This window comes from Eptesicus fuscus, chromosome 8, assembly GCF_027574615.1.
Source record: "Eptesicus fuscus isolate TK198812 chromosome 8, DD_ASM_mEF_20220401, whole genome shotgun sequence".
Classification (NCBI taxonomy): Eukaryota; Metazoa; Chordata; class Mammalia; order Chiroptera; family Vespertilionidae; genus Eptesicus; species Eptesicus fuscus.
The window spans coordinates 102,398,402-102,425,221 of NC_072480.1; the positions used below are offsets into that span (position 1 = coordinate 102,398,402).

The window sequence follows — 26,820 nt, forward strand, 5'->3', positions numbered from 1 at the left end:
TTAGAAAGAGGGGGCGCTTTGGAGAAAGAGCAGCCGGGAGAAGGCCCTGCACACGTGTGAGTGGAGTCTGCAAAGGGTTAGAAAGAGGGGGCGCTTTGGAGAGAGGGCAGCCGGGAGAAGGCCCTGCACACGTGTGAGTGGAGTCTGCAAAGGGTTAGAAAGAGGGGGCGCTTTGGAGAGAGGGCAGCCGGGAGAAGGCCCTGCACACGTATAAGTGGAGCCTGCAAAGGAAGCAGACAGAGCACTGGGACTGAGCACAGGTCACGGGTCAGATGCCAGAGACCTGCCTGAGGGGCACAGGCTCGGGTCTGCACGTGGAGGGCGTGCGGGACCGGCCCGCACAGTCGGCGTCACATCCTGGGATGACGTGACGAGCGCCTCTCACCGAGGAACCCTGAGGGGCACACGTCTGTCCTGTGCGTGTCGTCACTGTGCTGCTGTAGTCACTGTGGTTTATGTTTCCATGTGAAGTAGATTTATGCTTAGCTTTTTCCCTCTTTCTTTTAAGCTATTGCAGCTAATTGCAAAATCCCAGTTAACCTCATTGAGTGGTGTGGCACAAAAGAATTACTTCAACATTTTGGATAAAATCGTTCACAAGGGTAAGAGGATGACTGATATTTTTCATCGTCTGAATCTTAATGAGCTTTAGTGTGAGGAGAGGGGTTTTCTCTTCCCCCCACCCCCGTGTGTGTGTCAGATGGTGACGTCCGGTGCGCGGCTGTGGCTGCACAGCCATGCCAGGGCCTCCAGCTCTCACGTCCATGTTCTGTTCACGTCTTTAAAGTTGCGTTTGCATAGGAAGGAGTACATTACATTAATATAAGAAATATATTATTGTGCTATTATAAGATAGAAAGATAGTGAAAAGATATTCTACCTCTTCGTGGTAGCCAATCACATTTCACTTTACCGTATAATGTTTCCATAATCATCAGGGTTGGGGCTTAGTTGCTTCAGCATCAAATAAACCTATACATTTCTTTTTAATTTAGTGATTGTATTGATTGATTAGTGGCTAATAGGTAGAATTTTAGATTTCACAATAGGGTTTATACATGTATAGGGTGTCCCCAAAAAAATGTATCCATTCTATAACAGCTGATAGCTCCATTTTGAAAATGAAATGTATTTGAGTAAACACTGCCTTTGTATTTTCATAGTGTGTGTACATTTGGGGCGACACCCTCTGTCTGCGTTAATGGCTGCGTGCAGCCATTTTTTTTTTTTTTTAAATATATTTTATTGATTTTTTACAGAGAGGAAGGGAGAGGGATAGAAACCTAGAAACATCGATGAGAGAGAAACATCGATCAGCTGCCTCCTGCACACCCCCTACTGGGGATGTGCCCGCAACCAAGGTACATGCCCTTGACCGGAATCGAACCTGGGACCCTTCAGTCCGCAGGCCGACGCTCTATCCACTGAGCCAAACCGGTTTTGGCTGCGTGCAGCCATTTTTAACACCACTTCTCTCTATGGCGAATGTGAGAACATGGAGACTGACAGTTAAAGTGAAAATGTAGACGCGACCAGAAAGACTCGGGCAGGAAACATTTTAAAGTTTGTCTGAGTCTCATCATATTGGCGATAGCTCAGAAATGCCAGTTTGGGGTTGCAGTGGAATTAGATCATTGTTCATCGTGACAAAACATAGACAATGTAAGATTGACAGTTTCACTTAAGCTACAGTCGGTGCCATTCGGTGCTTTCACTCTGTTGTGCCACCATCACCACCATCATCTCCCCAGAACATTCTCATGTTCCCTCACGGAGCCTCTGTCCCCACTAGACACTCTCCCACCGCCCTACCCCGGTCCACCGTCCACTTGTCTCGGGCTCCGACTCCTCCGCCCGCATACCAGGAGCCACAGCCTCTGTCCTGTCCGGCTTGCCTCCCTGAGCATCGTGTCTTTGAGGTCACCCACGTGGCAGCGTGTGGCGGGAGTGGAGTCTCTTCCTCCTCCGAGGCTGAGTGCAGTCGCTGTGTGCGTGCACCCCATTTCATCTGTAGGGTACACTCGGGGTGCAGCTCGGCCCTCTCCCGGGGCAGCTGTCCATGCACGGCTGTGTTTGTGTTTGTTCCAGTGCTCGACGACCACCAGAACCCTCGGCTGATCAAAGACCTCCTCCAAGACCTGAGCTCCACCCTCTGCACCCTGGTCCGCGGCGTGGGCAAGTCCGTGCTGGTGGGCAACATCAACATCTGGGCGTGCCGGCTGGAGACGGTCCTCACCTGGCAGCAGCAGCTGCAGAACCTGCAGGTGACGCCGGTACGACGCTAGCGCCAAGTCGAGCCCGCTTCTCCAGACTCACGGCTGGGAGCGTGATGCTCGTCTCCTCTTTGTGTTAATTAAGTGTTTTTAGATGGATTAGACCAGGGGTCCTCAAACCTTTTAAACAGGGGGCCAGTTCACTGTCCCTCAGACCGTTGGAGGGCCGGACTAGAGTTAAAAAAACAACACTATGAACAAATTCCTATGCACACTGCTAAGGCAGCTGCTAAGCAGGACAGGCAGCGGCGGCAAACACACCCGGCGGGCCGGGTCAATGTCCTCGGCGGGCCGCACGTGGCCCGCGGGCCGTAGTTTGAGGACCCCTGGGTTAGACCAAGGTGCCCTGCTACTGGTAAGGGCTGACTCTGCAGGTGATGAGGTGGTCAGCTCGCTCACCGTGAAAGGGAATTGGGTGCTTTGGGCTCAAATGACCTCAGAAAATCACGGCTCCGTGTGTGCGCAATCGCCCTTCCCCTCTTGGTGGCTCGTGCAGGGCCTGTACTCCCCTCACTTGCTCGCTCTGCGTGGACGCAGATGCACACATGTGTGGCTTGTAAGTAAGGTGACACATGTGACAGACATGCCATCACATCCAAACTGTCGCCATGTCCAAGGCCCATGGTACTGCAGCTTAAGGCACTGGATGAGGCAGAAATGGCCTCGCGTCACCCTGTGGTCGTGTCTGATGAGCTGAGGAAGGATTTCCAAGCGAGGACGGGGACAGCGCTCTGAGGGGACAGTGAGGGCGCCCCTCCACACCTCTCCCTGCACCCACCCTCCTGGGACCAAGCGAGGCACTCATGCCTCCACAGATGTCCTCGTCCAGGGCACTGGGTTGTGGAAGAGAAGAGGCAGCAGGCGGGCCCACTGTGCTCGGGGCTGAGGCTCTGACCGCTGGGGACACTTCCGCCTCGGCGGCGGGGCAGAGCTGGGTGGGGCCAAGCAGACACCTGCCGTCTGTCTGTCTGTCTGTCTGTGAGAGGCTCCTGCGGACAGTGAGGCCCTGCACGGCTCAGCCCCTGGCACAGGCCTCCGACAGCATCCCCGTGGTGCCAGCCCTCCTCAGGGACAAACCGGGTCACTCGCCGGCTTGTGTGAGGGAGGGTGTGGCTTATGTGCTTGAAATCACGGAGAGGTGAGCTGGAAGGGCCTCCGTGACGGAGTCATCCACGCCCCTGGCCACTGAGCTGCCCAGGCCGAGAGCAGAGGCTCGGGCGCAGTGCAGCCTGACCACGTCTCTGGCCTGACGCGTCCCCAGCACCTGCCCCTCCAGGCGCCCCTCTGAGTGTCGTCTAGTAGACAGGTCCCCGCGTGCAGACGCGTGGAGGGGCTGGCGCCACCAAGCAGCCTGGCCATTCCGGCTCCACTTCGGGCGGCCTGGCGGCCAGCAGAGGCGGCGTGGGGTCAGGGCCGCTGGCATCAGGCCCCGGGAGTGGGGGAGTCGGGGAGGGGAACGTGAGGTCGGTCTCCGTGGCCTGAGGGCGCCGTGGCCTGCTCCCTTTCTCGCAGGAGAACCACGGCCTCACGCTCAGTGACCTGCCCCTGCACATGCTGAACAACATCCTGTACCGGCTCTCGGACGGCTGGGACATCGTGACGCTGGGCCAGGTGAGCCCCGCGCTGCGCACGCTCAGCGAGGACCGGCGGCTCTGGAAGAAGCTGTGTCAGTACCACTTCGCCGAGAAGCAGGTGAGCGGCGCCTCGGGACCCGCATTCAGGAAGGTCGCGTGCGGCTTCTCTCCGACGGCTTACGCAGTTTACTGTTTCTCTTCGAAAAGAGCCAAGAGCTGAGAAACGCAAACCGAAACAGAACAGGACTGTGTCCCGCCTCCTGTGGACAGCACCGGGTGTCGCCATCTCCCCTAAAGGCTCAGGCTGCGTGTCCCCTCCAGCCCGGCACCCCCAGCCTCGGCTTGCTGGGCGGCGGGCCGCATGCCGCTGTCCACGTCCTCCCTGCATCAGCTCCGTGCTGCGGGCGGGCAGCCTGGCGCTGCGGGAGGGGGCGGACGGTCCGCGCCAGCAGAGACGGGGGTGGGGGAGCTGGTGGCGCCGCCGGGAGGTGGAGAATGGGTGTGCATGTGAGCACGTCCACTCTGCAGAGACGGGAGAGGCTCCCTTGCGGAAATGCAGGTCACAGGGCGGGGGCAGCTGTGGGCGTGCCCCGCGGGGCAGGGCCCTACGTGAGGAGGCGCGTCCTGAGCCGTGTGGACCCTCCTCTTTGCCCGGCGGCGTTCGGAACGGGAGCCATTGACAGGCTGCGCCAAGAAAGACGGGTGTGGACCGAAAGGCGGACGTGGCCATGGGCGAACCCCAGGGACTTGAGGCCCAGCGGCTGGGGGGGTGCGGCAGTGCGCCTGGTCTCTGGGGGTGGGGAGTCCCAGGAGGAGACAGGGTGGGTTGAGATGCCTCCCAGGTGTCCGAGTGCTGCACGTCGAGAGGCCCGGGTGTCTGAAGGACTCGATAGAAGGAGGTGGGCCTCGGGCGGCTGGCTGACGGGGCTCCCAAGGGTCTGAGAGGAGGGGCCAAGGCTCCCAGAGGTCACCCCGGCCCCAGAGGTCACCCCGGCCCCAGAGGACACCTCCTAGACTGAATCCTGTGGTGGGGGCGACCCAGGAAAACTTCCGGGTGGGCTTGGGGAGAAGCACAGGGTCAGGGTGACTTGACTGGGGAAGAAAGAGGCCGAGTTCTGGAGTCGGCACAGGTGTGGGGGCGTGCGTGTTTGCAGGGAGGGTTTGCACCCAGGGAGCGAGCGGGTGAGGTGCGTCTGGATGGCGGCCCGGAGCTCCCGGGGGCCCCTCCCCAGGTGCCCTGGCTGTTGCCCAGCTCGAGGGTCAGAGTGCATGGCGGGCGTCTCGGGACCATCTGTTGACCATTTGTGAGGTCCTTGCATGCATTTCCATACAGGGCCACTTTATTTTTGTTAACGTATTTTTATTGATCTTAGAGAGGAAGGGCGAGGAAGAGAGAGAGAAACAACAATGAAGAGAGAGAATCGTTGATTGGCTGCCTCCTGGGCACCGAGCCCACAGCCCGGGCATGTGCCCTTGACCAGAATCGAACCTGGGACCCGCCAGTCCGCAGGCTGACGCTCTCTCCACTGAGCCACACCAGCTCGGGCCTAACGGGCCTCTGTAGAGGCTCTGTCCTCCGCACAGCGTTTCCTGTCGGGGTCAGCATTGGCACCCACAGGTGCCTCTTGTCTGCGTGCTGTGCGGCCAGATGGACAGCCCAGGTGCTGCCTGGCAGTGAGTCCCACTCCCCGGCGCGGGTGGCGGGTCTCCTTCCAGCTCCGCGGGCAGGTGCTGGCCTCTTTGGCCGCTTGTGCGTCTTCACAGAATGTCTTTTCAAGGCCTTTCCTCGTGTCGGCAGGTGATGTGTGTAGCTTACTGCCACGTTAATGTGGCTTTCCGAGTGCAGCGGACATACAATATCATATCAGCTCGGCGTGCAGCTCGGGTTGGGCTTACTTTTCGTGGAACAACATGTCATGGGCATCAGGCCAGACCTGAAGAGTGAAGGCTGCGTCACGGCTGCGGGGTCCCATAGGAGGGACACTCGGTTCCTTTGATGAGTCCCTGGGATTTAACCCGGCAGTTTAAGTCCAGTAACTCAGTGTTTCCCGCGCCACCCGCCTCTTGAATGGCTTTGCACCGCATCACGCTCTGCACACCACGCTGACTGAGCGGAGCGTGTGTGTCCAGTTCTGCAGACACCTGATCCTGTCGGAGAAGGGCCACGTGGAGTGGAAGCTGATGTACTTCGCGCTGCGGAAGTGCTACCCGCCGCGGGAGCAGTACGGGGACACGCTGCTCTTCTGCCGCCACTGCAGCACCCTCTTCTGGAAGGTGAGCTGCGGGCGGGCGGGCGGGCGGGCGGGGCGGCGTGTCCCTCTGCACGGAGGCAGACGTGAGCAGCGGGAAGCTGGCTGTCCCAACGCCGCAGGGCAGGCTCCTGAGCGCAGAGGGCCTGGGGTTCAGATCCAGGCAAGGAGGAGCCGACCTTTGGCCACGGCCTTCCCTGGACGGCAGCCTTCCTGTGGTGACGTGCCGTGTGGGGTGGGGCGCGTCCGAGGGGAGGCGGGCGCAGGTCGGCTGGCGCCCTCGGGCCTCCTGGGCAGAGGCTGCTCCTGGCTGGCGGCTCCCAAGCCCTCGGCCTGAGAAAGGACAGCTTCGCTTACCTGCTCCCCAGACGTGGCCTTCGTCCCACAGCCGCCCCCACAGCCGTTTCCGGCAGCCTACCCACGTGCCTCCAGCTTCTCTTCTCAGAGCTCCACCCACGAGTCAACGTGCCTTTTCTCCTTGTTTGGCCAAACTTCACAGACTCTGGTGCTTATCGAGGCGAGCCCTTCAGTGAGGAGCCCGTGCCTGGGCCCGGCACACCCTTCCCGAGCACTTCGGGCCCTTCTCCCGATGAACCCCCTTCCTGTCTACTCCCCCCCCCCACGTCTCAATGAACCCCCTTCCTATCTACTCCCCCCCCCCCGACATCTCGATGATCGATGAACCCCCTTCCTATCTACTCCCCCCACACACACACATCTTGATGAACCCCCTTCCTGTCTACTCCCCCCCGCCCCCCGGACGTCTCTGAGGACAGGCTCTCCCGCTCAGGGCTGAACTCCACGTGCCGCCTTCGGTACCTTTTATTTTCTTCGCACGTGAACCGTTTCACCTGCGGTGCCTTCCACGCTTTGCCCTGAGTTTGAATGTGTTTCCTGTGAGATTCACCGGTAAAAAGCGGTGAAACTAAAGGCTGCGTGAGCCCGCCCGGCGTCCTGCGGCCCCCGCCCTGGGGGCCTGGCTTGCGCCTGTGAACACCATGCTTGTGCGCCTAGTGGCGCGTCCCGCCCAGACTGCGGGGCCACGTCAGCACCAGGGAGCGGGCGGAGGGAGGAGGCTCTGCGGGCGCCGCGCTGGGCCGCAGGCCCGGGACCAGGCGGAGCCAGGCGAGGGCGATGGTCCCCTTCAGTGCCGCCTGCGCTTGGTGCGGGAGCCGGTGGCACAAACAGGAGCCACTCCCACGAGAGCCAGTGGGACCGGACAGCGACGGCGCACACTCAGTGTCCCCCCCTGGGTCAGGGCGGCTCTGCTCCCATCCTCCGGGGACTCCGAGGGTGGCGTTCTGGGGGCGGGCGCGAGGCTTCGGGGAATGAAAGGTGCATCTGCGAGCTCAGGCTGCCTCAGTGACGGCGACAGCCCGTTACCTGCTGGTTTCTTCCAGTTGTCACCCTGCGCACCAGCCCTTCTAATCTCTCCCTTTCCCTCCCGCTCTCCTCCGACCTGTCTTCAACCTCCAGGACTGCCGCCTCGCTTTACTGCTCCAGGTACTCACGTCCGCCTGCTCGGGACTAACCCCGGGCCTGCCCGCCCAGGACACCCCACACCCCAGCGCAGCCCGCCTGCCCGGGGCACGGCCTGGCTTCCTTCAGCCGCCACGCGAGGGTTTGCAGGAAACGCCCGAGTCCTGCGCTTGAGCGCGAGGCTCAGCCTTCGGGGAAGCTCGAGGGGCGTCCGCGGCATTTCCTGCAGGTGGAGGCGCCGCTCAGCGCCCGGGTGCGCGGCCCCGCGAAGGCGCTGGCCTGGACGTGTAGGCAGCTTGTTCTCTCAAGTTCCCAGTCTTTTCACACAAAACCCGCTTCCCCTGCTAAGGACCATCCCCGGCCTTCGGTGGCTGTGGGGCGTGGGCGTGGGCAGGGTCCAGGGGAGCGTGGGTGTGGGCAGGGGCGTGGCCGGGAGCGTGGCTGGAGGAGGGCAGAAACCGGGGTCTCCTCTGAGCAGGGCCAGCTCAGGCCGGCTCGGGGCGCGCTGTCCGTCCAGCACGTGAGCAGGAGGTTTCTGCGCCAAGAGCACGTGTGCCGGCGTCCTGGCTCTCGGGGCGGCGTCCTGGCTCTCAGGGCGTAGAGACGGGTCTGGGATGCTTAGGCCGCTGGGAACCGACCTGTGGAACCCTCTCCTCCTCCCGCAGGACTCGGGACACCCCTGCACGGCCACCGACCCTGACCGCTGCTTCACGCCCGTGTCCCCGCAGCACTTCATCGACCTCTTCAAGTTCTGAGGCCCCTCCCCACGACGTGCCAGCCTCCGAGCCGGCGCCCCGGCCTCGCAGGAGCAGCCAGCATCCTCTGACCGCGTGCTGCCCGGCCGAGCGGCTGCACCGGGCAGCTTCCTGCTCCGGGCGGGGACGCCGCGCTGTGTGCACCTCTGCAGGGTCAGGGACCCCGTGAAGTCATGTCGCCTCCTCCTCTAGGAAGTTCTTTTCTTCCGGGCATTTGAAAACTTGCACCTTTGCCTACTTACAGTGCGGTCCGGAAGGCCTGGGTTTGAGCGCCACTGCCGTGCAGAGCTGACACTAACGCAGTGACGGCTGGCTGGTCACGTCTCCAGGTTTTGTGTAATTGGGCGGGGGTAGAACCAGCAGTCCGTGTAAATACATTGTGCAGAATATTTATTTTTCTTAAGACGTATTTAACCACCCTGGTTGTGACCAAATGACCTAGGGCCGTGGTCGGCAAACTGCGGCTCGCGAGCCACATGCGGCTCTTGGGCCCCTTGAGAGTGGCTCTTCCACAAAATACCACGGCCTGGGCGAGTCTGTTTTGAAGAAGTGGCGTTAGAAGAAGTTTAACCCTTTGCACTCGCTTGCTTTTTTCTCGATTCCTGCTACTGATGCTAATCATGTCGAGTCACACTCGACATCCGAGTGCAAAAGGTTAAGTTTAAAAAATTTGGCTCTCCAAAGAAATTTCAATCGTTGTACTGTTGATATCTGGCTCTGTTGACTAAGGAGTTTGCCGACCACTGGCCTGGGGGAATGTTTGTGTCCGTCCTGGTGTGTGGCGATTGGGTTGTGACTTGTGCAGTGTCTGTGACCAGCAAAGGTGTGAGTGGTGTGGCCGCACACGTGCTGCCTGCGCCCTCGGACAGACGCTGGCGTCTGGGTCCTCGGAACCTGGGAGGGACGACGACTACTGAGCATGCCCAGCGGCAGCGGGGCAGCCTGCCGTCTGTAGGGAACTGCTTTCCAGACAATAAATCCTGTTTACTGACCCTCCTCGGGTTGGCCTCTGACAAGGCCGTAGTGAGTGATTTCGTACTTATCTGAGCCTCTGAAACCTTTAAAGATTGTTTTATTTTCAAAACAACGCCAGTCCATTTTAGAAAACGTGTATAGGTGTATGACATAGACTCACCTGTAATCTGGCCGCAGCGGCCAGGGTGAGGCATGCTGCGTGCTCGTCTGTGAGGCATGCGGGTCGGGGCCCAGGCAGCATTGTCCCGCTCCCTCCTCCAAACAAACACCGACGGACAGTGAATGTCGGGCAGCGCGCTGCCCCGTCCCGGGAGGCCGTGTCTCCGTGGAACAGTGACTTGGACGGGACCCGCCTGGTCCCCTGGGTCTCGAGCTTCCGCTGCTGAGCTTTGAAGGCTCGGGAGCAGGTTCCTGGCTCCAGTGGCCACAGGCCAACGCCGCAGCGGGGAGCCCTTTGAAGCCCTGGTCTCTAAAGAAACATCCTCCTCAAACCTCAGCGCAAATGCACCTCCTGTCACTCCCCTCCTGGTGGGTCAGCTTTCTTGAAAACAGTTTAATCATCTAAGCTGCACTGTTAAAACTGATTTCAGAGAGGAAGGGGAGGGAGAGAAACAGCAATGATGCGAATCATTGATCACTGCCTCCTGCACGCCCCACACGGGATCAAGCCCGCAGCGTGTGCCCTGACGGGGAATGGAGCCAGGACCTCCTGCTTCACAGGTCGACGCTCAACCACTGAGCCACGCCGGGTGGGCTAAAATAGTATTTATTTTAAAATGTTTTTTTATTAGAGAGGAAGAGAGAAATGGAAACATCAATGATGAGAGTCATTGACCATTGCCTCTCGCAGGCTAACGGTACTTTTCATTGAAATGGTTGTCCCAGCCCCTCAGAGCCCCTGGGGGCGGAGGGTGGCGGGAAACCCCAAGACGCACAGCTTCCTCCTGTAAAATCAGAGCCCCTGCCTGTGCTCTGAGCGGGTGCCTGCCTGGAGCCGCAGGGGTCCCCCAGCTCTCCCTGCTGCAGGGACCAGGACGGTGACTCCAGGGGCAGCTTGGCCTGCAACCTGGGCAGCTGGCACGGGTGGGAAGTCAGTGCCCGGGAGGAGCCCTCTTCCTGTACCCGCCGCACTGCGGCTGCTCGGGTAGGCGCCTGGTTAGCGCCTCCTGCAGCTTTCCCAGCTCCCACTCCTTTCCCAGGGCCAGACCAGCTTCCTAGAGATGTCACTGTTGTCATGGAAACGGCTCCACAACTCTCCCATCCCTGCAGTGCGCCCCCCCCCCCCCCCAGCCCTGCCCTGGCCTCTGCTGTGACAGGACACCCCACTGGCACGTTCCTTGTTTCTCAGCCGGAGCTGGGAGGCAGCTCAAGTCTCCAACTCACGGAACAACTGACTCAAAAACCCGCAGCCCGGCACAGACGCGCCACACAGACAGCAGTGAGGCCGCGCACACCCGAGCGCTCGGGTCGACGTCAGTCATTTATTTATGAAACGTCTACATACAGTCTGCGTTTTAAATCAGGGTTTAAGTGTGCAGAGGCTTGCCCGTCGGCCCGGGACTGAGGTGAGTGAGCAGTGACCTCGAGTGGGCGCCAATGACAGGCCAACGATGAGGGACGATAGAAACGATACTTTTATTTCTTAAAACCTCAGCATTAAGGGTGGGTTTGACCTCTGCAGCCATCGCTTTTGTATTAAAAATACTAACACATTAGTAGAAGGAGCAGACACCTCATTCTTCACACAGTTGTCTATACACAGAATTCAAACAAGACTCCCCAAACCAACCCGAATTTCTCTCGACCTGTGCACAAACAGTCGCTTTGGTAGATTACTTTTCTCCTGAAGCACACCAATAAATACCTATATTAAGACCCACAGAGCCATTTCCACGGGACCCCGTACAACAACATCTCATTTGCATAAATGTTTGCAGATAAACGTGTGGTTTACAGTCCCCACCCGACCCACGCCTGGCTCAGCCCCAGCACCACTGAAAGCTCGTCGGTGCCCAGGCTCCGTCAAGCAGACTTCTTGTTCTCCTGAAAAACAGATGGGGGAACAGACAGATGCTTGGCAGACGACAGACAGACAGACAGACGCTCTGACCCACCAGGCATGGGGCGTGCGGCCGGTCCCAGGAGTGACCGAGCCCCTCCGTGGAGCAGCACCGTGAGCCCTGAGCAGCCGGGATGTTCCTCCCGGGGATGCAGTGCCGCCAGAGGTTCTCGTGACGAAAACCGACGCCTGGTCCCTCAAACCAGCCCGGCTGGGTGCGCGGGCCGCACGCGGGACGGCTGTCCGGGCCCTGACCCGCGGACGCGGTGCCACCCGCACGGCACCGACGCAGCCCTTCGGCATCGCACAGCATCTCGTTTTTACACAACACCGGGGGCATTCTAGAAGGAGGCACTTCCAGTGTTTATACGTTGCAGCCCTGTCAAGAGCAAGTTAACGGCTTCCAAGCAAAAGTACGGAATCAAGTGACTAACAGTGACCCACACTTGAGGGTTTTCTGTAATCTGGAATAAAAAAGCACGACAGGCTTTTAGAAGAAAATACAGATCGATATTTAAAAGCCCAGCAGCAGAAATAAAACCTCAACACACGCAGCGCCGTCTCCACCCACCGCCTAGGGGCGGGGGGGGCGGGTCCTCTGCCGGCGGCAGGCAGCGTTCGCTTCTCTAGAATTTGATTTGCTGACAGATTTTTAATTTGAGAAGAAGTTTGATTTTCCAGGGTAAACACGACCTGGCGCGGCCTGGGCCAGGCTCGCGGACCCTGGCTGGCGCGTGTCCGTCCCGGTGACGTTCGGTGTCACCATCGGCTCCCACGTTCCTCGCAGGAGTCACCGCAGGAGTCACCGCGTCGTGTGGCAAACGGGTGCAGCTGAGGACGGCGGGGAGTGCTGTTTGGTACCTGTGGGGCGGCATCCGAAACTGCACCCCCAGGTCAGAAACACGCAGACACACCGGCGTGGCGTGGCGTGGCGTGGCGTGGCTGCCGCAGGTGGTCACAGTGTCTGGAAACTCCTAGCCAGCGTGGGAGAAGAAATGTGGGCAGAGTGGGCTCCGCTCTCTAACCTGGAAAGACTAAACTCGAGAGGCTACGGAGACACCCGATACAGCAAACAGACTGAGCGGAGGGCGGCCCTGCTGCGGGGACGGCGCTGGCGGCCGGCCGGTCACTCGAGCTCCTCCCAGTTGTCGGTCAGGTGGCCGCGGCTCTGGCGCCGGATGCTGACCAGCTTCCCGGCCGAGCGCAGGCTCCAGCGCGAGCTGCCCCCCGGGCCGGCCAGGCTGGTGTACTTGCCGGAGCCCTTGGCCCCCTCCTCCCAGCCCGGCCGGGACGCCTGGTCGCTCAGGGGGCCCGACTCGGCCGCCACGTCTTCGAGAGCAAGCTTCGGGGGCTCCCAGCCCTCGATCTCGTCTGGCTTCTTGGACTGTGTGTTCGGCTTTAAAACCAGATTGTCCCAAAACCCAGACTTCTTCTCCGTCTTCAGCTCTTCTTTCAACCGTAAGCTGGTTCTGCGGGAGACAGAGGTGGGTTTGGGGGATGCAGGGGCCTCAGATTCGGTCCATTTTGTACATAAAGTTTCTTTTTCTAAATCCATCTAAGCTGTGTGGGAAGCTAACGCCAGTCAATATGTAAAACTTGAAACAGCGACGTCAGCGAGGGAGAATCCGTCCCCACGTGTTGTTGCTGACACGCGTGAGGCCGCGTCTCAGACCCACACGCGGACGTGCACACGGGCCGGTTCTCAGGAGACACGACGTGCTCACGTGCCTGCCAGTCGCGGCAGGGACCCAGGCCCAGACTCCCATCGGGGAGAACTGCTTTTGACCCGCGGGGTCCCGAGGACCCGGCCAGCACACTGGGCCCTGGGAGACAGTGCCCAGGGGACTGATGTGCGGGACCCGCCGCCCGGGAAGAAGGTGGTCACAGCGACACCCGCCCGTGAAGCGAGGCGGCTCGGGGCTCGGGGCTCAGGTGGGCGCTGGCCTTCCCGCAGCGCCCGGTCTTCACCAGACATCCAGGGAGCCCTCCGCACCTTCCTCACTAGGGCAGGAGCCCTCGATGTCACCTGACTGGCCCTGCTGTCCCACGTGACAGGGAGGGAGGGGGCGCGGGAGCTGCGATGAGGGGGGCACCCACTGGGGCCTGGCCTGGCCTCCAGACCGCGTCCCCCCTCCCCCGCAGGGACTTACCCCCTGGACTTGGGAGATTTGCATCTTCCCAGCAGGTGCTGCTCGTCGTCGTCATTAAACAGCGAAGTCACTTCCTTCCAACCTTGGAAACCTGCTCCCTGCACCAACAAAGGTCAGGAAGAGGTCAGGCCTGGCAGCAAGTACACAGATCGGGTTTTGTAACAAATCTGCGGAGCTGGGCCTGGGAGAGAAGCTGGGCCTGGGAGAGAAGCTGGGCCCGGGAGAGAAGCTGGGCCCGGGAGAGAAGCTGGGCCTGGAGAGAAGCTGGGCCTGGAGAGAAGCTGACCCTGGGAGAGAAGCTGGGCCTGGGAGAGAGAAGCTGGCCCTGGGAGAGAAGCTGGCCCTGGGAGAGAAGCTGGGCCTGGGAGAGAGAAGCTGGCCCTGGGAGAGAAGCTGGCCCTGGGAGAGAAGCTGGGCCTGGGAGAGAGAAGCTGGGCCTGGGAGAGAAGCTGGGCCTGGAGAGAAGCTGACCCTGGGAGAGAAGCTGGGCCTGGAGAGAAGCTGGCCCTGGGAGAGAAGCTGGGCCTGGAGAGAAGCTGGGCCTGGAGAGAAGCTGGCCCTGGGAGAGAAGCTGGGCCTGGAGAGAAGCGGGGCCTAGGAGAGAAGCTGGGCCTGGGAGAGAAGCTGGGCCTGGGAGAGAAGCTGGGCCTAGGAGAGAAGCTGGGCCCGGGAGAGAAGCTGGGCCCGGGAGAGAAGCTGGGCCCGGGAGAGAAGCTGGGCCTGGGAGAGAAGCTGGGCCTGGAGAGAAGCTGGGCCTGGGAGAGAAGCTGGGCCCTGGGAGAGAAGCTGGGCCTGGGAGAGAAGCTGGGCCTGGAGAGAAGCTGGCCCTGGGAGAGAAGCTGGGCCTGGAGAGAAGCTGGGCCTGGAGAGAAGCTGGGCCCCGTCCCCTGGGGTCGCAGCTCCTCCTCCCTCAGCGGCAGGCGACCTCCGCCGTTCCGCTGTGAGGACAGCCACTGCAGTGACCATCCGTCCTCCCATCCTTGCCCTGCCCTCACCCAGGCGGGGCGGCCGAGCTGTGACCCCTGGATGGGTCCCTGCAGGTCAGAGGCCCCGCCATCCCACGGTGGCTGCAGAGGAGGGAAGGCCTATTGCTCATCCTGGGGCCACGGTTCTGCAGTTGGGGTGCGTCCAGCGCCTACGCCCGGCCTCAGACCCAGAGGCACGCGCTGTCAGAGCAGGGCCATCCCGCATCCCGGAGCCCCACTCACTCTGTGGGTGGTCTCTCTCTCTCATCAGGGGGGCGGAGGGGAGGGGAGGGGAGCAGAGGGCGGCTCCCGGGGGCAGACCTCGCTTTACAGACTCTGGAATGTTCCTGTTGCAGCATGAAAGGAAAGGGAACTGAGGGCTGTGCCAGGCTCCTGCGGCCGCCCAGGGCCACCCAGCGCCGGGGAGCGAGCTCCACGTCGTCCCCAAAAGCTAACCCGGAGGCCACCCCTGGGGCCAGGCTCGCGACAGTGGGGTCCCGGATGGACGAGGACCTGGCAGACGGTGTGTGCCAGTCCCGTGCCCCGCGCCCCGCGAGGACCCACCAGCCTCCGTCTGAGCAGCCCCGGGGCCACGCCGACGGCCCCCGCAGCCGGAAGCCGTGTTGGCACCCGTGCCCGTGACAGAGCTCCCGCCTGTGTCCCGGCTGCCGGTGCCCCTGCTCCGACAACGATCAAAACACAGCCTTTACCGGAGCGAGAGCAGCCGAGTGACCCTGAGGCGACAAATGGCAACAGGACTCCAGGGCCTGCAAAGCAGAGGGACCGCGCGCCTGGCTCCTGGCCGTCCCTGTGCCCACACCCTCCCGTCCAGACCCCACGGAGCACCAGCGCTTACACAGGCTGCTTACGGGGTACCCTCTGCACCCCTCCGCAGGGTCGGCCGCGTCCTAGGCCGGCACCTGGGACTCCGGAGTCTGTCTGGGGCGTGAGGGACTGAGACCCTCAACCAAGAGCACGGCCGGTGCCCTGGGGTGATGCGGTGACACCCAGGGCCGAGGGCAGAGGGCCGGGTGCCTGTCCCCTGGGCCTGGAGCCTGGGGATGGGGTTCTCGCAGGCCGAGGAGGGAGCAGTGAGCCAGGCCGGAGGCTGCCGTGCCAGGTCCCCGCACAGCCCGGCCCTCTGCCCGCCACTCTGAGGTGGGAGCTCCCCCAGGCTGCCGGGCACGCTGAGTCAGAGAGCGGTCCCAGCCGTGCAGGAGGCTGTCACCTGCGGAACCCGATCCCAGCTGTGTCAGGTGAGAGCGCCAGGCTGCTGGCCGTGGCCAGCCCCGCGGGGAGTGGAGGCCCCTGACCCAGAGCCCCCAGGGGGACCTCCCGGCAGGAGGGAGCCCCCAGGAGGGAGGGCGCCCGCCGCCCGGGCCCAGCCGTCCATCTGTCTGCTCAGGGGCCACAGCCACACGCCAGGCACCCGCGCTGCAGAGGCCATGTGCGGGGGCAGCCCTCCTTCCCCCTGCGGAAAGCACGTTTAAAATACCCATCGGAGAGCACGCTGATGACAACAGGGTCACCATCAGAGACCAGAGCCGGGAGGGAGGGCGGGCTCCGCAGGCCCCTGAGGGGGGGGGGGCGTCCCGTCTGTCCATAGGCAGCCAGGCTGCTCCTCCGTGGGGGACAGGCCGCTGAGGCCACGCCGTGCATCCCACACGCGCAGCACGACCGCACGCCCCGACGGACCCCGCTTGGTACTGGCTAACCACGTGCGCTGGTGCTGACCCGCCGCCACTGACACGCTGGCCACTTGTTCTCTGGCCACCAGCTCCGCAAGGTTCCCATCTTCTCTCTAACCCAGAACCACCCAGCAGCCCCCCTCAGCCATTCCTCTAACGGGGAGGAGAGGCCCCGGGAAACTTCCGAGCAGAATCTCGGGGGGCGGAGTGGGGGGCGGGGGTGCTGCTTCTTTCAATCACAAACACTATGGCTCCTTGTGAATTCGAAAAAGCAACAGCCAAATATGACAGTGAAAACCCATCTCCTCAACATGGAAAGTTGTCCGAATCCACAGAAAAGGCCAAGCAGACGAGTGAGCAACACGTGAGGAAACAGGAGACTCTGATGTGGAAAGTGTCCCCGTGTTTGTGGGGGGGGGACGCCGACACGGAGCGGCTCAGCTCCCGGCTCGGGTGCCTCTGCAATTTTAATGTGTCAGCAGCCGGCGGCTCGGCCGGACCGGTCCCCGCGGGCGGCGGCCGCAGGAGCACAAAGGGCTCTTTGCCGAGGCCCGGCCACCGGCTGTTTGAACAGGTTCCAGGCCGGGGAGCGAGGCCGGGGCAGTGCCCGGCTGCCTCCTCCGCCGCCAGGTGCCCGCGGGCTGCGAGCCCGTGGCGGCCTCAGGGAGCGGACTGGCCTCGCACGCCCTCGGCTCCCTGGGGTCCCTCCACCTGCTGCAGCGCTGAGTCCTTTTTCTCTCTGGTTTTCTTTCCCCTATTTTTAAAAAATACACATTTTTAGAGATTTTAGAGAGAAAGAGAACGAGAGAGAGAAACATCAGTGATGAGGGAGAATCATGGATCGTCTGCCTCCCGCACACCCCACACTGGGGATCAAGCCCTGTCACAACCTGGGCCTGTGCCCTTGACCAGAATCAAACCTGGGACCCTTCAGGCCGCAGGCCAACGCTCTAACCACTGAGCAACACCGGCCGAGCTCTTTCCCCTGTTGTGCCCTGGAGGCAGCAATGAAGTGTTTATGGAGTCCTGAGCCCGAGCAGGGTGGGAGGGGGAGTCCCGGTAGATGTCCCAGGGACTCGTAGGCACAGGGCCGGGTTCCCACCCACACCCTGTCGGGGGAGGAGGTCAGGTCAGCCTCACAGGCCTGTCATTCCCAGGCGTCTCCCCGGGGACCTGCGTTAACCTTTCTCCATCCTGCGCCCTTATCTCTGGGCGCCCCGGTGCCCTCTGCCCTCGAACAGCAGGAGCCGCGCTCAGAGCCGACAGCCAGGGAGCCGCTCCCGCGCGGCCCCGTCTCCCAGGCGGACTGAACAGCCATCGGAGCCTGGACGCGGCCCCTTCCACCGTCTCCCCGGAGAGCTTCTGCCTCGTGTCCTTTTCAAACACCCACCGGAAGCTAAGGACGAGCGGTAGACGGACCGCGGGGATTCCTCGCTCTCAGCAGGGCCGGCAGGTAGGTAACGGAGTCTTTACCTCCACAGCAACTCTCCAGCCAACATGAACATCAAGCTCTCTAGTGACGACTTCGTCTTTCACTGACGTGCCAATGGAAGCGACAGCCTTCCTGTAACCGTGCCCGCCTGACAGGAACACACGCATCGACACGTGTGGGGAACTGCACTGACCCGAAATGAAATCCACAGCCCTGGCCGGGCTGCCCAGTGGTTAGAGCGCCGGCCTGTGCACCAAATGGTCAAGGGTTCGATTCCCAGTCAACAGTGTACACCTGGGCGCAGGTTCAACCCCGGCCCTGGTTGGGCACGTGTGGGAGGCAACCGCTTGATGTCGATGTCTCTCTCTCTCTCTCTCTCTCTCTCTCTCTCTCCCTCCGTCCCCCTCCCCCTCCCCCTTCCACTCTCTAAAAATCAATGGGAAAAATATCCCCGAGTGAGGATTCACAGAACAAGCCAGCAAACAACCCCCCACAAACACCCCCACGTGGCAATGGGGCCGCGGGGGCCGCGCTCCTGGTCGCACTGGCTCGCAGGCACGAGCAGCACTGATCCGTGAGCGCTCACCGCCCCGCGCAGCCCCCGGTGCCGGTCCGCACGGACGGCTCCCACACGGGCTCCTCATGCCGGCCCTCCCGCAAAACCCCGAGAAACCCCGAGAAACCTTGCTCTGTCTTCACGGTCTACAAGGCTGCCGTGGGGCGTCTGTGTCCTCCCAAATCCACCTGTTTACACCCTGCCCCCCAAGGTGATGCAGGAGGAGGCCGGGCTGTGGAGGTGAGAAGGTCATGAGGTGGAGCCCTCCTGAGGGCGATCAGCACCTTCTGAAGGCAGCGAGCCAGCCCGTGTCCCAGGGGGGCCCAGCCCGTGTCCCGGGGGGGCCCAGCCCGTGTCCCGGGGGGGCCCAGCCCGTGTCCCAGGGGGGCCCAGCCCGTGTCCCAGGCGGGGCCCAGCCCGTGTCCCGGGGGGCCCCGTGAGGAGCCCGCAGCGGAGAGGCCCCCCACAGCGGGGGTGAGCTCTGTGGTCAGGCACCCAGTCTGGGCACCTCCCAGCAGCCAGATGGACCAAGATGCTTAAAATGTCAGTTTCTAAGAACCTGAAAAATCCCAATCAAGAGACACAATCCATTCCTTTGTCAACTAGACTCCAAAACACAGGAACTTTTTTTCTGCTAGAAATATTCCGGACAGAGACACGTCACCTACTGCAGAAGCCCATGGAAGGTTCCACCTGCGCCTCGTGTCCCGGGAGAGTCCCTTCCGCACACAGCACCTCCTTTGTCCGAGCGGCTCCTAGAGTCCAGGTGAAAAGGAGGCGGGGGGCAGGCCTCCTGATCCCGGGAACGGCCCCCCAGGGCGGCCCCCCCTGCACACCCCCGTCCAGCGCTTAAGCACCAGGGGAAGCAAACGGGGCAGCTGCTGTGCTGGAGTCGGAGCCGAAACAGTTTTGTCCGTGCTCCTCAGGCACTGACCGTGGGGCCTGGATTTTTGTAAGACGAAATGTATTTGAAAAACAAAGAAAAACGGTTGCAAATTCATGACCTGTGGCGTTAGAGAAACAGAGTCCCAAAAGTTTAAACTCAGAGAAACTGGATTCCAACTGTCAGCGGCCCATGACGTCACGAAGCTCTTCTACCTCCCGCAGCCCCTCCCTGTGCAGCGGGGCGAGTCCCCTGGGGGAGGCCGCGCTGTGGGCGTCACGGGGACACGAATTAACAACAAGTCCCGAATCGCTGCTCTCACGGGAAACACAGGCAGGGACTGTGAGCCCCGGTCACACGTGTTCGTCAGTCAATCCTAACCTGTGTCACGCGTGTTTATGCACAGGCCCCGTATTGCTGCTCAGCCCGCCCAGCGCGCTTTCTCCGCCGGACACACCGGCCTCCACCCGGGGAGCCCGGATCGTTCGAAACAGCAGCGTCAGCACCGAAAAGCACTAAACTCGAGCCACACGGAGCCGGACCGCGAACAAGACGCGGCATGTGTGCCGGCTGACACCGTGGGCCAGGCACACGCACCCTTGGCCAGACATGGGCCTCACGGCTGCAAAGACAGGACGGCTCCCCAGCCGTGGACTGGGGTGAATTCCCAAACACGGAGCCCACGGAGAATCACGGAGAACCACGGAGAATCACGGAGAACCACGGAGCCCAGGGAGAATCACAGAGCCCAGGGAATATCATGGACAATCACAAAGCCCACGGAGAACCACGGAGCCCACGGAGAATCACGGAGAACCACGGAGCCCAGGGAGAATCACGGAGCCCACGGAGCCCAGGGAGAATCACGGAGCCCACGGAGAATCACGGAGAACCACGGAGAATCACGGAGAATCACGGAGCCCAGGGAATATCATGGACAATCACAAAGCCCACGGAGAATCACGGAGAACCACGGAGAATCACGGAGAATCACGGAGCCCAGGGAGAATCACAGAGCCCAGGGAATATCATGGACAATCACAAAGCCCACGGAGAACCACGGCGACCAGGTACCAGGGACACGCCGCTGACCGCGGCTCCACCTCCGGAAACGTCTGCTCAGGGCCGGGCAATGGCTTCCGCGCAGGTTGTAAGGAGACCAGACCTGCCTGCTCACGGCCCCACGGGGGGTTCCCAAGTCTGTGTCCGTACGAGGGGGCGCTACACGGCGCGCGCGCACACACACGTATGCACATGCACAAACACATGCAAAAGCACGTGCACACGTACACGCACATGCACACATGCACACACACACGCACGCACACACATGTGCACACACGCGCATGCAAGCCCACGGCTCAGTGGGAAGCAGCCAGCGGTGAGTGTTGCTCGAGCCCTCATTCTCCTGCCCAAGCCCGCACCCCACCCCCCACCCCACAATGCAGGCCTCCGAGTGCTGGTTCTCTGAGCTCGGGTGGAGCGTCCACCAACCAGCTGAGCCCATGCCTCCCCCAACCCCGACCCCCACTCCCCACTCCGCACCCCGCACCCCTCGCGAACCTCAGCCGCACGCATCCGAGCCCCCCGAGGCTGCGCCTGTCGCCCACAAGAAGGTTCCCCACCCGGGCCCTTCTGATCCCCAAAGCAGGTTGAGGAGCACATGACTCCCTGGGCGTTTTCGGGGAAATGCCTAGGAGGATCTCCAAGCCTTTTAAAATGGCGACATGAACCTGTGCCCAGGGTTCTCCGAGGCTTGTTTCCGGGGCATTAGTGTGGCTGCTGGCTAAGTCCCCACGCACACCCCGGGCCCTGCAGCCCATCGGCGCCCACAGCCCATCGGCGCCCACAGCCCATCGGCCCGCACAGCCCATCGGCGCCCACAGCCCATCGGCCCCCACAGCCCAGCGGCGCCCACAGCCCATCGGCCCCCACAGCCCATCGGCCCCCACAGCCCATCGGCCCCCACAGCCCATCGGCCCCCACAGCCCATCGGCGCCCACAGCCCATCGGCGCCCACAGCCCATCGGCCCGCACAGCCCATCGGCGCCCACAGCCCATCGGCGCCCACAGCCCATCGGCCCACAGCCCATCGGCCCCACAGCCCATCGGCCCCCACAGCCCATCGGCCCCCACAGCCCATCGGCCCCCACAGCCCATCGGCCCCCACAGCCCAGCGGCCCCCACAGCCCAGCGGCCCCCACAGCCCAGCGGCCCCCACAGCCCATCGGCCCCCACAGCCCATCGGCCCCCACAGCCCAGCGGCCCACGGGCAAACCGCCTGGCACCTCATGGTCCCGCCGAGGCCCCACGGAACCTGCAGCAGAGGCGAGGCCCGGGGGAGGCCCAGGAGACAGCTGGCACTGCCCGCCACCGGGGCTGAAGTGAGGGCTCGTTGAACCCTGTTCGTCTTTCCTTATCATTAAACCACTAGAAGCCCAGCGCCCAAAATCGCGCAGCCCCGCCCACCCGCTCGCACCTCGCCGAGCTCCCAGCCCCGCCCACCCACGTGGGCCTCACCACGCCAGCCTCACCGAGCCCAGCCACCCGCCACCCTGCCTGCCTGCCCGCCTGCTGGCTGCCAGCCTTGCTATGATCGGAGTCTGTGGGCCACGCCACGTGAGCCCTGAGCCCTGCCTTGGTGCCGAGAGCGGCTCGCGGGTTGGGGGTGGGGGTGGGGAGGGACGGAGAGATGATCCATGCATCTCCTGGTGACCGGTCTTTGGTCATTACGGCGTCACGGCGTTATGGCCAGTTGCTTTTTATAATATAGATTGCAGTGAATGTTTCACCTTCTAACCTCACTGTTTACTATAATAAAAATAGATGTGTGTTCATGACAAAGGAAAAGCTCAACAGCCCTGGCTGGTGTGGCTGAGTGGATAGAGCATCGCCCTGTGGACTGAAGGATCCCGGGTTCGATTCCAGTCAAGGGCACATGCCCAGGTTGCAGGCTCGATCCCCAGTGCGGGGTGTGCAGGAGGCACCTGATCAATGATATTTTCTCATCATTGATGTTTCTCTCTCTCCCTCTCCCTTCCTCTCTGAAATCAACTTTATATATATTGATTTAGTACTTTACTAAAATATATATATATATAGTGCAAATTCACTTTAAAAAAAGTTCAAGGAGAAGCCCAGAGGAATTTATTTTCAGTGTGAAAACTATTTTAGGAACAATGCAGTGTTCCTTAATCCAAATAATGATTCCACATGCCTCGCATTTCTAACGTATTAGAACCTCACACTAAGCTACTTTTTCTTTTTAAAAACAGCCGATTACCGCTGTGTGAAGCTCAACGTGCACATCTGAGTGCAAACTCTACCCCTTTCCAGAACAAGACGGAGTGGCTCCGCGGCACAGCTGACCGCCGGGGCACGGGGCCGCGAGGCGAGGACGGAGAAACACGCATCGGTGCATCCTTCTCACACTGCTTCCTACTCCTTCCAACTTTAAAACAAAAATGTGTAGGCAGAAGTTTTATGGTAGACTTGCCATGAATTGTCGAATTTAATTCTAACAGAAACTGGCTTTGGGATAAAGACCAATCCTCCAGAAGGAATGAAATTTAGAGTAAAAAAAATAAATAAATCTGTTTTTCTCTAGCAAAGTTTCTTCAACACATTAAACTATAGATACCCTTAATGAAGTAATGTAAAAGCCACCCGGCCGAGTCTCACTCCTGGAAGACAACGGGAAAAATCCTCATGGCTTTGGTGGTGGCAGTTTCTCAGGCACAAAGACACAATCCATGAAGGGAATCACGGACACCCTGTACTTTACTAAAATTAGACACTTCTGCTCTGAAAGTGACTCTGCCAGGAGATGAAAAAGAACCACAGGAGGGACTACTGGGAAAGACACGGCCCATAAGGCACTGCTGTTCAAAACACACCAAGAACCCTTAAACCTCAACAATAAAAAAACCGAAGTCAGTAGTTTTATTAAAAATGGGCCACAGCCCTAACCGGTGTGGCTCAGTGGATAGAGCGTTGGCCTGCAGACTGAAGGGGTCCCAGGTTCGATTCCGGTCAAGGGCATGTACCTTGGTTGCGGGCACACCCCCTGGTGGGGGGTGTGCAGGAGGCGGCTGATCGATGTTTCTCTCTCATTGATGTTTCTAGCTCTGTCCCTCTCCCTTCCTCTCTGTGAAAAGTCAATTAAAAATTAAAATAAAATAAAAATGGGCCACCGACCGTCACAGACACGCCACCACGGAGGAGGGAAGCGCGTGGGAAGACGCTCCACGCCCACGGCCTCAGGACATGCAACCGAGAGCCCCGGAGCCCCTGCGCCCGGGGAGCCCACAGCCCAGCCCGCCCCGCCCCGGCGGGAGGACGCGGGGACACGGGCGGCAGGAACCGCGGGGACACGGGGGGCGCAGCCGCAGAGGAAGACAGCGTGGGGGTCCCACAACACGAACCCACTCTCACCACGAGACCCAGCACCTGCGCTCCTCGGTGTGGATCCATCCAGTTAAAAACCTAGGTCCGCACAAAGCCTGCGTCCGGATGCTCCTAGCAGCTTCCCGCAAAACTGACAGCGTGAAAGCGACCGCGATGTCCGGCCGCAGGGGTGGTGACCTGGGGTCCCCCCGGCCAGGGGAAGGGATGTATTCAGCTAACAAGGCAGGAGCGCTCAAACCCCGAAAAGGGGGGCGGACACTCCGTGCCTGTGACGGAGTGACAAGGCCACCCCCCCCCCTGCAAGATCCCCAGCCTCAGGCATTTGGGAAATGGAGGTGGTCATTGGTGGGGTACCGGGATGGGAGCGGGAGCGGGAGTAAGCGGAATAAGGGGGTTCCGGGCCGCGGGGCTCGGTGACCCTATGACCTTGGACACACTTCGTGTTACATTTGTGGCAGAATCTGTAGGGCAGGTCGGAGGGCCCTGTGCTGAGGGCCTGCAGCTCCCCGGAATGGGGTGCTGGGAGAGGGGGAGCTGTGCATGTGGGGACGTAACAGACGGGAAGTCGGTCTTTTCCACTCAGTGTTGCTGGGTCCCTAACAAAATAACTTCTTAATTAAGCCCAGCCAGTGTGGTTCAGCGGTTGAGCTTGACCTATGAACCAGGAGGTCAGGGTTCAATTCCCAGCCAGGGCACATGCCCAGGTTGTGAGCTTGGTCCCCAGTGGGGGGCGTGCAGGAGGCAGCTGATCCATGATTCTCATCACTGATGTGTCTCTCCCCTCTCCCTTCCTCTCTAAGGTCAATAAAAGCACATAAAAATAATACCCGATTAAAACCCACACAAAAACACACCGTTAACAGAAGGATGCAGACACCAAGCTGTAAACTAGAAAATCAGAAATGCAACAACCTTCCTAAGGGTTGAACCCGTGCTGCTGTCCAAGCTCCCATTCTTCCAGCGTTTTCTTCCGTGAGAAAGAAAAAAAAATAAAACCAGAGGAGAACACACGGTCCAGAATAGAACCAGAGGAGAACACACGGGCTGTAGGACTCCTCAGGAGAAAGGGAGGCGGAACACAGGGCCAATTTAAAATGTTAAAGTTCATCCAAAAAACGATCCCGCTCATCTTTACTCCACAGAGTTACCTGGAGTGAAACTCCGTGCTCATCGTTCTACCCGGGAGAGCTGCTGTTTAGAGGAATCCTGCGGTTTGGAGATTAAAAAATAAAAACAGGTCCGCGCTGTCAAAAAGCAACTTCGGAAAGCAGCTCGGGCAGAACCGGCACCAAAGGCTCAGACTCACGGACCCACGGAAACCGCCCCGGACTGGGGACCGGTCCTGAGAGAGAGACTTCCCACAGCTTCACCGGCCGTTCGTTCCCAGACGCTGAACAGAAAGGGACTTTGGGGCCGCCTTCAAGAGCGAGAGCGAGGGGGCCCCTCCTTTCCGACCTCCATTCCACGGCCCGGAACGCACACGCCAACACGCGTCGGAAAAAGGAGCGGGGAGGGCGGCAGGGCGGGAGGGCGCGCACGCGGGCTCCGCCGGGGACCCTTCCCACGGAGGAATTCTGAGCATTCCGAGCGCGTCTGGAACCTGCAGGGCCGGTGCTGCATTCTCCGCAGAAAGGTCATCCGCGCCTTCCTCCAGGCACCCGAGGTTCGCGGACAGGAAGCGGCTGCTGATCCAAACAAGTGTTTCGCCCACTTGGCACGTAGCTGGGGTCGTGGAGCGCTTTCCGGTCTCCGCCGGCGGGCACCGCCCCCGGGGGCCCGGACCTGCCCGCGATCCGTCCCGCGTGGGGGCCTGGCTAGGGTCCGGGTGGCCTCCACCTCAGTCACGGCCACGGCCACGGCCACGCGCCGCAGGTGCCCTGTCCCCTGGGTCGCGTTCCCGACCCCGCGTGGGGTGCTCCCCACAGACGATGGCGGCGACCCGGGACACGCCTGGGGATCCTAACGGGCCGCGGGCCCAGGCCGCACCTGCGCGCCGCTACCTGTGCGCCCCGGTTCCCGCGCGCCGCCCTCCCCTCCGGCGCAACCTCACCTGCGCGCCCCGGTCTACGCAGCCCGGGCCCCACCTGCGCGCCCCCCACCTGCGCGCCCCCCACCTGCGCGCCCCCCACCTGCGCGCCCCCCACCTGCGCGCCCCCCACCTGCGCGCCCCCCACCTGCGCGCCCCCCACCTGCGCGCCCCCCACCTGCGCGCCCCCCACCTGCGCGCCCCCCACCTGCGCGCCCCCCACCTGCGCGCCCCCCACCTGCGCGCCGCTGGCGTCCGCGTTGGGCGGCGGCTCCCCCCGCAGTCCGTCCTCCTCCTCGGGCGGCTCGTCCAGGAGCACCCGGCTGCGGCTCAGCTTCCACATGCTCGTCCGGCCCGGCGTCCGCGGGTCTGTGCGCCCCTCCGGCCGGCCCGCGGCGCTCGGAAGCTCGGGCGGCGGCTCCAGCGAGGCCCGGACGCGGCGAGGGGGCGGGGACGGCCGGGCGGGGCCACATCACCCTCCGGGACCCGGACCCGCCCTGCGCCCCCTCCTCCATCGGGCACCCGACCCACCTCCGGCCCCCACGTCCACTCGGGACGGGATCCCCGCGCACTGCCCCGGCCCCGGCCCCCGCGCCCCAAGCACCATCCCGGACCCGAACCCACCCCGGCAGATCCCCGGCCAGGCCGCCCCCGCCCCCGCCCCCACTCGGGGACCCCGCCCCCGGCCAGGCCCCGCCCCTACCGGGCCACCCAGGACGAGGCCCCGCCCCCTCCGCCTCCCCGCCCCCACCCAGGTCGACCCCTCACCCTGGCGTGGGGCGCGGCCATGTCCACCGGGCGCTGGCGCGGGGGGCGGGGCACTCGTGTTCCGGTCTCCATGGCAACGGCCGCGGGCCGCGGGGCGGGCCAGTGCGCATGCCCACAGCCGGCTCGGGGCGGGGGCTCCAGGGGCTGGGGAAGCGGTCGCTGTGCCGTCCCGAGCCTCGCCGGCCGGTGACCCCGCGTCCTTGGAGCGAAGGCCACCCGCGCGCAGGGCCTGGTGCATCCGCGGTGCCCGCGCCCCGACAGCCACCGTCCCGCCCGCGGGGGCTGGGGCTGCGGTCCCCGTGCGCAGCGCCTCCCGCCGGACCGGGGGCTTCTCGCCGGGAGGTGGGACGTGGGGATGGGCACCTGCAGGGGCGGGCGAGCCCCGAAAGTCAGGCCGGCAGGTGCGCCCCGGGGACCAGCCCCTGCGGCCCAGGCTCGGCCCTCCGAGCGGGGTGGCCTGTGTCCGGACCGAGGGGACACGGAGGGGCTTTGCCGGGTCCACGGTCCACCCCGGGCCAGGCCTGGCGACACCAGCCACCTGGGAACCCCGCAGCGCTCGGGGGCGCCCGGTCCGCCCTCCG

The 26,820-nt window shown here is 62.2% G+C and overlaps 2 protein-coding genes across 8 annotated transcripts in view; one reads left to right on the forward strand and one right to left on the reverse strand.

Annotated features, from left to right (window-relative positions):
* The window catches only part of FBXO25 (F-box protein 25), a 31,127-nt gene extending 21,787 nt beyond the window's left edge, over window positions 1–9,340 (forward strand). For 3 of the 6 annotated variants that reach the window (XM_028134307.2, XM_054720186.1, XM_054720185.1), the window contains exons 6-11: window positions 509–602; window positions 2,089–2,273; window positions 3,786–3,965; window positions 5,978–6,121; window positions 7,573–7,599; window positions 8,241–9,340. In XM_028134307.2, the coding sequence (XP_027990108.1) occupies window positions 509–602; window positions 2,089–2,273; window positions 3,786–3,965; window positions 5,978–6,121; window positions 7,573–7,599; window positions 8,241–8,330 (720 nt within the window). In that variant the 3' untranslated portion in view covers window positions 8,331–9,340. The remainder of the gene's footprint in view (window positions 1–508; window positions 603–2,088; window positions 2,274–3,785; window positions 3,966–5,977; window positions 6,122–7,572; window positions 7,600–8,240) is intronic. The other 3 variants (XM_054720187.1, XM_028134308.2, XM_054720188.1) reach the window with 3 other exon arrangements.
* Window positions 9,341–10,902: 1,562 nt separating this feature from the next.
* On the reverse strand, window positions 10,903–26,270 carry TDRP (testis development related protein). 2 transcript variants are annotated; one of them, XM_054720189.1, is made up of 3 exons: window positions 26,240–26,270; window positions 13,515–13,612; window positions 10,903–12,833 (listed from the first exon to the last, which is right to left on the reverse strand). In XM_054720189.1, exons 1-3 carry the CDS (start codon window positions 26,258–26,260, stop codon window positions 12,491–12,493), a joined length of 462 nt encoding a protein of 153 aa, XP_054576164.1. In that variant the 5' UTR covers window positions 26,261–26,270; the 3' UTR covers window positions 10,903–12,490. The 2 variants fall into 2 exon arrangements, with proteins under 2 accessions (XP_054576164.1, XP_027990111.2); XM_028134310.2 differs by lacking the exon at window positions 26,240–26,270 and adding an exon at window positions 25,710–25,990.
* Between the last annotated feature and the right edge of the window lie 550 nt (window positions 26,271–26,820).

Excerpts from the sequence above, each read along its gene's own strand:
- TDRP (XM_028134310.2), bottom strand. The coding sequence starts at position 25,814 with ATGTGGAAGCTGAGCCGCAGCCGGGTGCTCCTGGACGAGCCGCCCGAG. Across the intron at positions 13,613-25,709 it reads CGGACGCCAGCGGCGCGCAG|GGAGCAGGTTTCCAAGGTTG; the intron begins GTGGGGGGCGCG and ends TTGTTGGTGCAG. Across the intron at positions 12,834-13,514 it reads AAATCTCCCAAGTCCAGGGG|AACCAGCTTACGGTTGAAAG; the intron begins GTAAGTCCCTGC and ends TGTCTCCCGCAG.